The sequence below is a fragment of the Dendrobates tinctorius genome, unplaced genomic scaffold, assembly GCF_039654945.1.
Source record: "Dendrobates tinctorius isolate UK_male_01 unplaced genomic scaffold, ASM3965494v1 ptg000121l, whole genome shotgun sequence".
Lineage (NCBI taxonomy): Eukaryota > Metazoa > Chordata > Amphibia > Anura > Dendrobatidae > Dendrobates > Dendrobates tinctorius.
In genome coordinates, this window is record NW_027361789.1 from 1495708 (window position 1) to 1511149 (window position 15442).

A 15442-nucleotide genomic window follows, 5' to 3' on the forward strand; every position below is an offset into this window, starting at 1 on the left:
CCAGCGGTGCGCTGCAGTGGTGATACGGGAACCGCTATCACAGACTGGCTCAGGACTAGTGGTGTGATCGGGCTAGGCCAGCGAGTGAACTGTACAGACCTTGGAATACAATATTTATCTCCATGTCATAATAGTAAAATACATGAACTGCTCCCACTAATATGGGCTTTTTTGTTTTCGTTGCTGCTTTATTTTATGCAATTTTCCATAATTGTTAGTTATTAAAGTGATAGTTTGGCTTATTTGTATATCTTCATGTTACCTTTTTAATGAAAAGCTGAGCCAGCCATTACATTTTTACATAAGGTAATAGTGGTAGGGCTGTATCTGTGTTGGTATTTGACGCTCAAAAATATATTTTTTTGTAGACATCTGTCAGTCATGAGAAATCAAGTGTGGAAGCCATATGCAAATCGCACTGGAAGTGCAGTTGGGCGTGTCAGTGCACTTGGACTGCCTCTTTTGACTGACAACCAGCTTAGGCCTGTTTCACATTTCCGTTTCTTGACGGAAGGCCAAATCCGCCAGAGCTGTTAAAAACGGATCCGCTGCCGCTGTGGGCGGTCGTCACTGGATCCGTGTTGTGAGAGAGAGATTTTTTCCACCGCTAATGCAAGTCTATGGGGGGAAAAAACGGATCAGCCAAAAAATGGGCGGATCCGTTTTTTTCTAAGAGTGGCGGATTTTGACTGACATAAAAAAACTGAAGTGTTAAATAGGCCTTATGTGTCAATTCAGTTTCTTTTGCTTGAAGGAAGGGGTTATCCAGGACTTTTATTTTTGCTATGGCACTAAACATGAACAGGCAGGTAGTTGCTAACTATTTGCCTTTTCTGTCTGGCAGCTATCTCTGGCTCAGAATGGTCACGGACCTCTCCTTCCGGTGAATCTGTGGCTCCCGCTGGTGTCATGTCAACAGAGCAGTGTCTTCTGTTTCGCTCCACTCTGTTGACTGGGCATCTCAACTAGTGTCATGCCAATTGACAGCCGGCTCCCCACTGCCTAGCTGCGGGAGGCGCGTTGCCATTCGGCATGATACCTGCAGTCACCCCATCAGCAGAGCAGAAGAGAAGGCACTGCTTTGCTGACCAGTGGTGAATTGAAACAGCAGAATTGCCAGCTGAGCCTGCGCAGAACAGGCAGGTTAGCAACTACCTACCTGTTAATTCTAAGCCCCAGATGCAAAAATAACAAAAGTCCTAGATTGCCCCATTGTCTATGAGCTGGGTTATTTTTGGGCACATGCCAATGATGTTGGCAGGAAGACGACAAGGATGAGAGAGAACTGAAACTATGTGAAAGGAAGAAAAAGCTTTCTAAAAAGGTTCAATATCGATGACCTATCCTTAGGATAAGCCATCAGTATCCGATCGGTGGGAGTCCGACATCCAGCACCACCACCGATCAGCAAGAATTGATGGCATGTAGACATTAATTGGAGCTGAACGGCCCAGCTCATTTCACTGTGTAGTATTCACTGCCAAGGACTGCAGTTCACCTCTTTTCCACAGGGCCAGTCATTGCAAAATATTGTGCAGATTTGCATATATTTTCACACCTTTTTAGGTTGTGGCATTTAAGCTTATAGAAATGGGAGTCTCCCTAATACTACAGCACTGACGTGTAAAGAGAAGAAAAGTTTAGGTGCTACCTGTGAACAAAAGATATTAATATGGATTATAATTTTCTTATTACTTAAAATAAAAAGTACCGATTTCTTCCTCCTTTATTATAGCTAGGGCTTGGTGGAATTACATACTCAGTAATTTATCACATATTTAGATGGTTTATAATTGCTGATTAAAGAACTCCATTTCTACCTTTTAGCTTTTTTATGTGTTAGTGCTCTATAGTGTACCATACTTATTGTGTAAAACTCACACTTGGTGTAAAAATATAATTTCTTCATTCAATCATACTTTATAACACATGCTGCCATGTGCGGTGTTCATAAGAAAAGCCTTCGCATTTTGGCTGTGTCCACCCTTCATCATAGCTTACGTGTTTACACCTCCAAAACCCATAGGCTCTGCTCATGACCGTGGCACATGGCTGCAGGTGTTGGAATTTTATCAACTCTCTTTGGTTCATTACCACTACTCCATGATCTATAAACGTTCATGGACCTGGTACTGGGATCATTTCTCCAGAGCCTCCAGTATATAAGCTGCTAGACTGTGTTGCTCCTATTTTTCTTTTTTTGTTATTAACTAACCTGGGACTTAATTGTAATTATCCTTCTTAATGAAGCCGTGTTACTATATAGATAACTCACTCCCTGCAGCTCTAGTTTTCCTTCCATAATGTTTTCTTTTATACATATATTTTTATGACGTTGTTTTTTCCATTTTTTTTTAATATTTTTGAGGCTGTTTATTAGGTTTTTTTTTTCCTTCATATTTGGCATTTTATTTTTAAGTTCGCAAAGATAAAAGCTACAGATTCATTACATTTCAGTTAAGTTTTTTATTTTGTTCTACCATACTGCTTTTACCTTTTGTATGTCCTCACCAATCTCTTTCTTTTTGAAATTAGGGTTCATAAGAGGTAAGATGACCAAGGATCCTCTCCCTCACTCCCACTCTCTCTTCTTGAATTCAAGCTTGATTTGACATGGTTGAGGCATTTAATTAAATACAATCAAAGCTCGGTTTGCCAGAGCAGTCTTTCAGAACAGGGTCATGCCTAATCTGTACAGCATCTGCTATATTAAGGGTTCATTAGGAATGAAAGGAAACAAGGCACACGTAACTGCTCGTCCTATACACTCCCTGACAAAAGTTATGTTGCTTATCCATGTTATGTAAATAAAAGCTTATAACCGGACGTTAAATTCATCCATTGGTTGTATAAATTATTCTTTTGAAAGCTGAAAACATCCGAAATGTGGCTTAGGTTAAGAAAATAAATTGGCATCAATGCAGAAATATTGATCATTTAATGGACACAGAATGGTCAGATTTTCGCAAGACAAAATTTTTGTCGCCTGGTCATATAATGCACCCAATCCTAGTTTACATCCTCACCTGTGCTCAGTAAATGATCGGTTAATTAGTGGGTGTGTATAAAAAGAAACCCAGCACCCCAGACCTTCACTTGAGCTGCAACATGAGCTCTGACAACATGCCAAAAATCCACCCAGCGACCAAAGCCTGGATTATCAAGAGGCTGAAGACCAGATCCACTGCAGAGGTGGCTGGCACCTTTAATGTGTCTCGACGTCAAGTACAAAGAATTAAAAAAAAAGATTCGAAGAGACTGGAGATGTGTTTGACAAGCCCAGGTCCGGCAGACCCCGCAAGACAACTGCTCAGGAGGAACGTTTATTGGTTAGAAAATCCAAAGCAAGCCCCTCTTCCACTGCAGCAGAGCTCCAACAGGCCTGGTCACCTCACGCCCCTGTGTCAACTAGAACAGTTTGTAGAATTTTGTCTCGAAATGGCCTCCATGGTCGAATCAGTGCCCAGAAGCCAGCACTAAACAAAAGGCAAATAAAAAAAACGTGTGGCATTTGCAAAGTCCCACAGCCTGCCAAACAGATGGACGCTGGAAAAGTGGCAGAAGGTGGATTTCTCTGATGAATCTTCAGTAGAATTACACCACAGCCGCCGCAGATACTACAGGAGACCTACTGGAGCCCGTATGGATCCAAAACACACCCAGAAAACAGTTAAATTTGGTGGTGGAAAGATCATGGTCTGGGGTTACATTCAGTATGGGGGTGTGCGAAACATTTGCAAAGTTGAAGGCAATATCAGTAGCCTAAATATCAAGAAGTATTAACTACCTCTTATATTCCAAATCATGAAAGGAGTCAAATTCTGCAGCAGGATGGTGCTCCATCTCATACACCCATCTCTACAACAAAGTTCCTCCAGGCAAAAATGATCAAGGTGCTCAAGGACTGGCCAGCCCAGTCACCAGACATGAACATCATTGAGCATGTTTGGGGTAGGATGAAAGAGGTAGCTTGGAAGGCAAAACCAAAGAATCTAGATGAACTCTGAGAGGCATGTAAGATTGTATTCTTTGCTATTCCTGATGACTTCATTAATAAATTGTATGAATCATTGTTGGACTGCATGGATGCAGTCCTTCAAGCTCATGGAAGTCACACAAAATATTAAATATCACTCCAATAGCACCACAACTTCATTCACCAATGTTATGCAACATATATTTGTATTTTAAGTTAATTATTTGTTTGAATATCACATTACTTTCTGTGGCTGACAATACTTCTGTCTTGCCAAAATCTGACCATTCTGTGTCCATTAAATGATCAATATTTCTGCATTGATGGCAATTTATTTTCTTAACCTAAACCACATTTCGGAGGGTTTCCGTTTTCAAAAGAATAATTTATACAACCAATGGATGAATTTAGCGTCAGGTTATAAGCTTTTATTTACATAACATGGATAAGGCCTGTTTCACACTTCCGTTTTTTCAAATCCGTCAAAATCCGTTGGTTTCCGTAAAAAAACGGATCCGCCATTTTTTTGCAGGATCCGTTTTTTTGGTCCCATAGACTTCCATTAGTGGTTACCGCGGATCCGTCAAAAAAAACGGATCCGTTTTTTTTAAAACGGATCCGTTTGCATCAGTTTCCGTCAAAAAAACGGAAACGGATCCGTTTGGCGGACACAAAAACGGAAGTGTGAAACAGGCCTAAGCGACATAACTTCTGTCAGGGAGTGTATAGCACCTTTCTCCTTCCTTCAGTAACGTGTGCATGTACGTAGATCTGTAACAGGAGTGACGTGTGCAGAATATTGTGTAAATATCAGATCTTTTAGACTTTTCTCGCACATCCATTCTTTTAAAAAGTGGGCATCGCTCTCACTCATACAAGTCCATACAGTTGTACACGAGTCAGGTTTTTTTCATAGATTTGTATGTTCGTTCTTATCTGTATATCAGCCATTTTTAACAAATAAATTACAGCAGTAGGAGAATTGTTTTTTTTCGTTTGCAATTTTTTTTTGTTTGTTTCTCCATAACAAAAAAGTATATTATTTGTGGAGACATGAGGTTCAGCGGATGCTCTAGTCCCCTGGCTCGAGGCCGCGTGGTACAGGGAAAAGCCCACTGAATGCTGGCTCTCCTTTCCCTGTGGGCATGCTACTACTCAGGCAACATAGGGTGAGAGTAAAACAGTGTGGCAATCATTTTTTGAACCATAAAACAGGCAAATAACACATAGAACAGCCCCAGCAAAATATCCAAGATGGTGCACAAGTAGAGTCTACCCTTCCGCTGATTCGCTGGGATAAGAGCAGCTGCAATTTCAGAGCTTCCAGGGCTGACTACCCCACCTGTGGCACGCACACAGAGAGGAGGGAATGACAAGCTTAGAAAGATGACAGTCCATTAAGGTACAAGGCCAGTTGACTCGAGGGTCACAACCTGGCTTCTCCAAATATCTCCATGGAGCCAGGTGACCGGTGGGTCCAAATCCTGACTACCCCAAACGTGTCCATGGTTCAGCGATGTTCAGTGGAGCAAGTCTTTATTCTTTCAGCCGGGGCCGTGGTTCCCTAAGCTGGAATCCTGTATAATGACAAATCTGTGTCCCTTGTGATGGAGCCATGATGATTTGGCTGCTGTCCTGTAGAGAATCTCTGGTTCTTTGGATCTCTTAGGTTTCTGGAGGTATTGGCTGAAACTCTGTCTATGGAGGTATCTATCCATTTAATAGTTAACAAATATCCTTCAAGTCAGCATTCGCAGGTAAAGGGGAAGAATGGTGATCAGACCAACTTGCATTGTTTGATTATGTAAACTTATTTGCATAGTTTTTCCTCCTTTGTTTTGCAAGTCAACAAACTATCTGGCCTGGACAATTTGTAATCAGCATATGAGCAAACATTGTTTCATGACCCTGGATCACTAGTCATCCAGGTTAACAGCATAATATATTACATTAAATGTCAACTTACAAGTCAATATTACAGGCTTATATGAGCAAAAGTATGTGTTTTCCTGACCAAACAGAAAGAAACAAATAAATTAAAAAGTCAACATATATTGTAGATAAGTCTATCCTCCTGGCTTGCTGAAAATAGACGTCTAGTTACCGTATTTTTCGGACCATAAGACACACTTTTTTTCCCCAAAAATTTTTGGGGAAAGTGGGTGGTGCGGCTTATGGTCACAATATACTAACCTCCGATCGTGGCTGGAGGCTTGTGCGGGTGCCGCGGGTCTCTGTAGTGCGGTGGTGGCAGCGGGCTGTGCTCCGGTGCAGGGGTAGCGGCTCTCTGTGCTCCGGTGCAGGGGTGGCGGCTCCGCCGGCATTTCCTCCAAGCCCGGAGGCCCCCGCACATCCTTTGCTGGCCGCCGCCATGTTGCGGTGGCCTCCGGAAACATGGACGCCGGTCCGGGGACGGCGCATGCGCAGGTTCAGATCTCGTCCCGACATCTTGGGGGACGAGATTCAAATCTCGGCAACGAGATCTCGTCCCCCGAGATCTCGGGACGAGATCTGAACCTGCGCATGCCTCGTCCCCGGACCGGCGGCCATCTTCCCGGCGTCCATATTTCCAGAGGCTACCACAACATGGCGGCGGCCAGCAAGGGATGTGCGGGGGCCTCCGGGCTTGGAGGAAATACCGGCGGAGCCGCCGCCCCTGCACCGAAGCACAGAGAGCCGCCACCCTCACCCCACAGAGCCCAGCTGCTCCAGCCCCAGCACAGCCCAGCTGCCCCAGCACAGCCCAGCTGCCCCAGCACAGCCCAGCTGCCCCAGCACAGCCCAGCTGCCCCAGCACAGCCCAGCTGCCCTAGCCCAGCTGCCCCAGCACAGCTGCCACAGCCCATCTGCCCCAGTACAGTCCAGCTGCCCCAGTACAGTCCAGCTGCCCCAGCACAACCAACCTGCCCCAGCACAGAGCCGCCACTGCACGACCCTGGACCACTGAATGACCCCTGTGAACACTCCTCCACCTGTGCCGGATCCCTTCTGAAAATTGAGGTGCATTTTATGGTCCGGTGCGTCTTATAGTCTGAAAAATACGGTAATTAAGATAAAATGCTGTGTCGTCACATCATTATTTTCCTGAACAGGACTAAAGTGTCACCCCTTGTGCTCCCCACAGAGGATACATATTGGGGCAGTACTCCTCCTGGCCATCTGCATCTTGTATGGTCTGTCTCAGCAGAACCTTTTCTGTCTTCACAGAATTTGAACCTGGCATACAACAGCATTTTCAGCAACTACCGGAACTTTGTGGGCCCCCCACACTTTAAAATGATTTGCCGTCTTCTAGGATACCAAGGTATCGCTGTGGTGATGGAGGAATTACTGAAAGTCGTAAAGAGCCTGGTGAGTAGTTCTGTGCATATCATCCTTAGTGTTGTACTATAAATGGATTGTCAGTTGTCGTGTTTTGCTCATACGTGAGTTAATCTCTTTATCAATTCGTGAACACCTTCAAAAATAGCTATGCACCTAAAGATGGCCAGACGCCTTAGAATAAGGTTGGCTGAACCCACTGATATTGGTGGGAGTCTACTGTTTATAGGGTTCTCCCCTTTTGAATTTCGACAGCCGATCCCTTAGTTCTTTCTGGAGGTAAGTTGTCGCCAGAGGGGTTTGCTTGTGACTCTCACAAAGGGCAAACAGGAATGTTAATATCCATCAAGTGCCAAAGTGTTGGGGAGTCAGCAGAGCTAACGATAAGCTGAACAATCTTCCTACAGATCTAGCTAATGTGCAGGAGGGGCATCAGATGGCTCATTCCAGTGACCCCACAGCACTTATTCCCCAACCTGCCATTATTTCAGTCCCATTTGCAACTCACTCTTTGTGCCTCACAAGTTGTCACATTAAAGGTGAACTGTGTGTACAGCCTTCACTTTTATACCCATATTAGATCTTCCTTTTTAGTTTATGAAGCGGCAAAGAAATTATATAATAACCTATGTACACTTACTGGCACAGCTGGCATTTTCTTTTTGAATACGTGGTATGAAAGATGTCCTTTTTTTTTTTCTTTTCAGTTTGCATAAATGAATGTGTGTCTGACAATAGCTTTATACTTGTAGTTGCAGGGTACTATTCTCCAGTATGTGAAGACACTGATGGAAGTGATGCCTAAGATCTGCAGGCTGCCTAGACATGAATATGGCTCCCCAGGTTTGTTCCCTTGTAATCTTGTCAGAAAGGCCCAATTCACATGAGAACATTGTGTTCCTGTTTATTTGCTTATCATAATGAAAATGTTGTGCGCGCAGATTTTCCTTCTATTCGGAGAATAATTTGCAGCATTCAAGACCAGTTTCTCATACAAATTAGAGCTGCAGTTTTCAGATGAACACGGCTGGTAAATAAATATGATGATTGTGTGTATACAGTTAGGTCCAAAAATATTTGGACAGTGACACAAGTTTTGGCATTTTAGCAGTTTACTAAAACATATTCAAGATACAGTTACCGGTATATAATCAGTTTGGGCTTAAGGGCCTGTCACACTAAGCGATATCGCTAGCAATATCGCTATAACTTGTGAAGTTATAGCGATATTGCTAGCGACATCACTGTGTCTGATACTTACCTACGACCGGCTCCCCCGCTGGTTATCGCTGATCGCGCGAGAATGTTCAGGACCGCTTCTCGTCGTCAGCTTCCTGCGGCGCTTCCTGTGGAGAGACGAGCGTGGACACGGGCGGGAGGACGTCAGGATCGCCTGGTGTGACAGGTAAGTAGCGACCTTCGTCCCCAGCGATGTCGCTGGTGAGATCTGCCTGTGTGGCAGCTCACTAGCGACCACTTAGCGATGTACCAGCAATCCTGACCGCGTCATATCGCTGGTCGGGATCGCTGGTACATCGCTAAGTGTGACAGTACCTTTAAAGTGCTAAATCTCAGCTTTAATTTGAGAGTATTCATATCTTAATTGGAGTAAGGGCTTAGGAATTACAGCTCTTTAATATGTAGCTGCCTCGTTCTCAAAAGTAATTGGACAATTAAAGCTCTTTAATGGGCTGCATGGCTATTTCCTCGTTAATTCATCATCAATAAAGCAGGTAAGAAATGCGGAATTTGCATTTAGAAGCTGTTGCTTCTAAACTCACAACATGCAGAGCTCTCAATGGAAGAGAAACAAATCCTCATTAAACTGAAGAAAAAAAGGAAGAAATCCAGAAGAGAGAGCACAAATGTTAGGAGTGGTCAAATCAACAGTTTGGTACATTCTTTAAAAGAGCGCACTGATGAGTTTGGGAAGTCAAAAAGGCCTGGATGTCCACAGAAGACCAACATTGTTGGATGATTGCAGAATCCTTTCCATGGTGAAGAAAAACCCACTCACAACATCCACCCAAGTGACGAATCTAAGTCTACCAGAAAAAGAAGACTTCATGAGAGCAAATACAAAAGACTCACCACAAGGTGCAAACCATTAATCAGCCTTAAAAATAGAAAGGCCAGATTAGATTTAAAAAAAAAGAAAAATTTTCTTAAAGAAGACAGCCAAGTTCTGGGAAAGCATTCTTTAGACAGATGAAACTAAGATCAATCGGTACCAGAATAATGGAAACAAATATGAAGAAGGCTTGGAATGGCTCATGATCCAAAGGACACCACATCCTCTGTAAAACATGATGGAGGCAGTGTGATGACATGGGCATGCATGGCTACCAATAGCATTGGGTCAGTAGTGTTTATTGATGATGTGACTGATGTACACTGCCCCTATTGGTCAAACAATCAGTAGATTTGGTTTCCAGTACCATCTCTATGCTGATGACACCCAATTATACGCTTCTTCTCCTGACATCACGCCAGCCTTTCTAGAAAACACCGGCAATTGTCTAAACGCTGTGTCTAATATCATGTCCTCACTATATCTGAAACTGAACCTGTCAAAGACTGAACTCCTGGTGTTTCCTCCCTCTACTAATGTACCTATACCCGACATTGCTATTTCTGTGTGTGGCTCCACTATTACTCCCCAGCAACAGGCCCGCTGTCTTGGGGTCATACTTGATTCTGAGCTTTCCTTTGCCCCCCACATTCGATCACTGGCTCGCTCTTGTCATCTGCACCTCAAAAACATTTCTAGAATTCGACCTTTTCTTACTTTTGACTCTGCAAAAACTCTTACTGTTTCTCTTATTCATTCTCGTCTCAACTATTGTAACTCTCTTCTAATCGGTCTCCCTCTTACCAAACTCTCCCCTCTCCAATCTGTCTTGAATGCTGCAGCCAGGATCATATTCCTCACCAATCGTTAACACCGATGCCTCTACCTTGTGCCAGTCATTACACTGGCTACCCATCCACTCCAGAATTCAGTATAAACTTATTACCCTCACCCACAAAGCCCTCCATAGCTCAGCACCACCTTACATCTCCTCCCTTGTTTCAGTATACCACCCAACCAGCGCCCTCCGTTCTGCTGATGACCTGAGGTTAGCATCCTCAATAGTCAGAACCTCCCACTCCCGTCTCCAAGACTTTACACGTGCTGCACCAATTCTTTGGAATGCACTTCCCAGGTCAATACGATTAGTCCCCAATCCCCACAATTTTAAGCGTGCCCTGAAAATGCATTTATTCAGACTGGCCTATCGCCTCAACACATTAATCTAATCTATCCCTGTGTGGCACAGCCAAAAGTTTTACCATAACCAGATTTCCTGCATCATGTTCCCACATGCTTTATGCATCCATTAGCCCTCTGTGTTTGTACTGTTACACACTTAACATTATGGCTGGTCCATACAATCAGGGCAACTGTTACCACCCACCTTTCGTGTCTACCTCTTTCCTCGTAGACTGTAAGCTTGCGAGCAGGGCCCTCATTCCTCTTGGTATTTGTTATAATCTACTGTATGTGATTATTGTTATGCTGTAATGTCTATTGTCTGTACAAATCCCCTCTGAAATGTAAAGTGCTGCGGAATATGTCGGCGCTATAAAAATAAAATGTATTATTATTATATAAGAAGGAAGCAGCCGGATGAATTCTGAAGTGTACAGGGCCTTACTTTTTAGATCTGAACAGAAGTATCAGGTCAGGTGCACAGAAGTGGCAGTGCTTTGGATGCAGCCCATGTTTGCTGCGGCCAAAGCACTGCTTTCTACTGAACAAAAGTGAATCTGCATGTGTTCACTGTACCGTGCAAATTTACCGCGTCCAATACAGTCTATTGGTGAAATTAGTGTTTGTGCAAGAGAAATTGCCATGCTGCGGTTTGGAGAGACATGCCGCATGTCCTTCTCTGCCGGTGAGCCACGGGTGTCTGTTGATGCATAGTGCACATGGGATTTCTTGAAATCACATCCCCTATGCTGTAACATCTGGCCACTGCGGTTTGGACGCTGCACAAGCACACAGTGTCGAACCCTCAGTGTTTTACTGATTGTGTGCACGTGCCCTTAAAAGTGAACATTTTATTTATGATAAAGTTAATTTGTCCAATTACTTGTGAGCCCCTGAAATGAGAAGGCTTTGTAAAAAAAAAAAATGGTTACTCTTCCTAAATGTTTTCACAGTATAATTTTGTTCATCCCGTTTATTTAAACCTGAAAATTTACGCCTCAATTGCATCGCAAATGTTTTTTTAAATTAAAAATATTTTCATGCAGAGCCCAAAGTACACCTCATTCTACTTAATGTGCTTCTGATTAGGTGATCACCTGAACCAAATCTTATTTAACGAAGAAAAGTATAAAAAACCCTGCTGTGGTGTTCACAATCCTCTTGCAATAGGACAAGTTGGATGGCAAAACAAGTGCTAGTAATATCCCAAAAGTAATAGGAATGAAAAAATAACATTTAACCATGGCAAAGGAGTTGAAAAGAAAAGTCTTGAGTGAGGAAAAGAAGGGCTCAATTCTGGCTTTACTAGCAGAGGGATACAGTGAGCATCATGTTGCCTCCATCCTTTAAATTTCTAAGACGGTAGTCCATTACAACAAGTTTAAGCAGCAGACATTGGGGACAACAAAGCTACAGACCGCAGAGGGCAAAAACAACTCTCCACTGACCGGGATGACCGTCCTCTTATTCGAATGTCACTCAGCAACTGCAGGATGACATCAAGTGACCTACAAAAGGAATGGCAAATGGCAGCTGGAGTGAAGTGCACTGCAAGAACAGTAATTAACAGGCTCCTAGAAGCAGGGCTCAAGTCATGTGAAGCTAGAAAAAATCCTTTCATCAATGAGAAGCAAAGGAGAGCCAGGTTGACGTTTTCCAAAAACCATAAGGATTGTGGAACATAGAGGAGTGGAGTAAGGTAATCTTCTCTGATGAGTCTAATTTTCAGCTTTGCCCAACACCTGGTCGTCCAATGGTTAGGCGGAGACCTGGAGAGGCGTACAGGCCACAGTGTCTTGCACCCACTGTGAAATTTGGTGGAGGATCGGTGATGATTTGGGGATGCTTCAGCAAGGCTGGAATTGGGCAGGTTAATCTTTGCGAAGGACGTATGAATCAAGCCTCAAACAAGGTTATCCTGGAAAAACAGTTGATTCCTTCTGCTCAGGAAATGTTCCCCAGCTCTGAGGACTAATGTGCAATAATATAACTCTGAGGACTGGATTTTCCAGCAGGACAATGCACCATGCCGCACAACTATGTCAATCAATGTGTGGATGAAGGACCACCACATCAAATACCTGTCATGGCCAGCCCAATCTCCAGACCTGAACCCCATTGAAAACCTCTGGAATGTAATCGAGAGGATGATGGATAGTCCCAAGCCATCAAACAAAGAAGAACTACTTACATTTTTGTACCAGGAGTGGCATAAGGTCACCCAAAAGCAGTGTGAATGACTGGTGGAAAGCATGCCAGGATGGAGGAAAGCTGTGATTAAAAATCATGGTTATTCCACAAAATATTGATTTCTGAACTCTTCCTGAGTTACAACATTAGTATTCTTGCTTCTAAATGATTATGAATTTGTTTTCTTAGCATTATTTGAGGTCTGCAAGCACTGTATTTTTTGCTATTTTGACCACTTCTCATTTTCTGAAAATAAATACAAAAATTTGGTGCTTGGAAATTCGAAGACATGTTGTCAGAAGATTATAGAATAAGGCTGTGTGCACGCACAGCGTTTTTTTAGCGTTTATTTTTAGCGGATTTGCCAATAAATTTCGCTATAAAAACGCTAAAAATAAGCTTCCCATTCATTTCTATGCCTTTTGCACTTTTTGTGCATATTGATGCGTTTTTTACCGCGAAAAAACGCTTCGCGGTAAAAAAAAACCGCAGCATGCTCATTAATTTCGCAGATTTTTCCGCATTTCTGGCCATTTCTATGGGTCTGGAACCGCGTGGAAAAAAAACGCATAAAAAAACCGCGAAGGGAGTCCGGTTTTTAAGCAGAAATTTTCTGCTACGTGTGCACATAGCCTAAAAGAGCAATTTACATTTTACTCAAAAATATACCTATAAAGCGAAAAATCAGACAAACTGAAAATTTTGCATTGGTCTCTTAATTTTTGCCAGAGCTGTATATCTATATATATAAAACTGAATGTATGTATGTGTGTATCACCAACCAATCACGAAGCATCTTTCATTTCACCAGAGCTGTTCAAAAGAAGCTGAGCTGTGATTGGTTGCTATGAGCAAGTTTTCCCACTTGACAACACCTCAGCAGACACTGACTGGGTGGGAGAAATCTGGCATCCCTGGGAACATAAGCTCCCAGCCATTGTCTGCCCCACAGAAAGGAGCACAGAGCACTTATTTTGACCCCAGGTCTCTCTTAAAGGGATCCCCGGTATGGAAGTTAAAACCGTTCCACTCAGCTCTGTGGTTCTGACCTCAGGGTCTGTTAAAGGGATCATTGGTATAGAAATTAGGGCAAATCCACTCTGTGCTTTGGTACTGACCCCAGGCCTTTCTTAAAGGGATCTCCAGTATGGAAGTCAGGGCAAATCCATCCAGCGCTTTGGTTCTGACCCCAGACCTCTTTTAAAAGGGATCCCCAGTATGGAAGTCAGTGCAATTGCCTTCAAATGCTCTGGTACTGACCCCAGGCTCTCTTAAAGGGATCTCCTGTATGCAAGTCAGGGCAAATCCATTCAGCGCTCTGGTTCTGATCCCAGGCTCTCTTAAAGGGATCCCCGGTATGGAAGTCGGGGCAAATCCACTCCGCTCTGATTCTCACCCCAGGCCTTTCTTAAAGGGATCTCCGGTATGGAAGTCGGAGCAATTGCCTTCAAAGGCTCTGGTACTGACCCCAGGCTTTCTTAAAGGGATCTCCGGTATGGAAGTTAGGGTAAATCCCTCAGCGCTCTGATTCTCACCCCAGGCCTCTCTTAAAGGGATCCCTGGTATGGAAGTTAGTACCGTTCCACTCAGCGCTCTGGTTCTGACATGGAAAAAGGTTGTCCAGTTCCACGATGTAGTGAAAACAAATTTATTTTATTCGCTTCAATCGATACAGGGTAGATGTTAAAATGCCAGCATAGAAGATATAGATGCTTGCGTCTCAATACGTTTCTGGTGTCTTAGTTACTATGCTCGGGCAGCACCAGGCTCTTCAGCTAGTGTGTATATATTTGTGTGTGTATGAATGAACATATATCGTATATAATAGTATATATATGTATATTAATATGTGTGTGTGTGTGTGTGTGTGTGTGTGTGTGTGTGTGTATATATACATTATATGTGCGCCATGATAAATGTTTTCTCACACACACTCTTACCATGGGACGGAAGTCCAATGGGTGATTACGTTTTAAAGAAGAAAAGAATGGGCGACTATTTAGAGTTTGCAACTAGAGAATCTGAGAACTTTTTTGTCTATTTTCTTTATGCTTATACCAGTCAAGCGGGCATTAGTTGATTGCTGAGCGGTTGGCGTTCTATGGCTTGGAGTCATACAATGCAGCTGAGCATTTGCATCGAAACCTGCAGAACTGGCATATTGGACATCATGTAAATTGCTGCCTCATATGCATGTCACAATTGTTTCACTTTATTTCTTCGAAGCCTTTTGAGAAGATTTATTTAGAGGGCTGTTGGGTAAATCATTTTCACTTCACATTTGGTTATTTCTCATTGAGCTGCCTGTCGTATTGTGCTGCTTCTCAAAATAGCACATAACCTTCATGTTGGCATTAAACAGACCGTCACTGCCTATTCTTCCTGAGAATGCTGCTAGTGGTGGACTCTCTACTCTGATCAAGGTGGAAAACTGGATACTACTAATTGTACACAAAGGCCGGGTTACAAGTTACTGATTGGCCCTGCCTATTGGAAAAGTACTGCAAAAACTAAATATTCTATGATTGATTCCAAACTTTATTGAAACTAACCAATTCTGATGAGCCCTCAGTTTACCAGTATTAATGCAGATTTTTTCATCATTGCGCTGATGTCTTTCTGATGGAGCTTCCTAGAAACCTATCTCAATAGTCTGTGACTAGACTAGTTACCGTATATACTTGTGTATAAGCCGAGATTTT

The 15442-nt window shown here is 43.1% G+C and overlaps 1 protein-coding gene across 3 annotated transcripts in view; it reads left to right on the forward strand.

The window, feature by feature from the left end:
* The window catches only part of CYFIP1 (cytoplasmic FMR1 interacting protein 1), a 129420-nt gene that overhangs the window by 100251 nt on the left and 13727 nt on the right, over positions 1 to 15442 (forward strand). For all 3 annotated transcript variants that reach the window (XM_073541460.1, XM_073541458.1, XM_073541461.1), the window contains 2 exons: positions 7184 to 7327; positions 8050 to 8140. In XM_073541460.1, coding sequence (XP_073397561.1) covers positions 7184 to 7327; positions 8050 to 8140 — 235 coding nt within the window. The remainder of the gene's footprint in view (positions 1 to 7183; positions 7328 to 8049; positions 8141 to 15442) is intronic.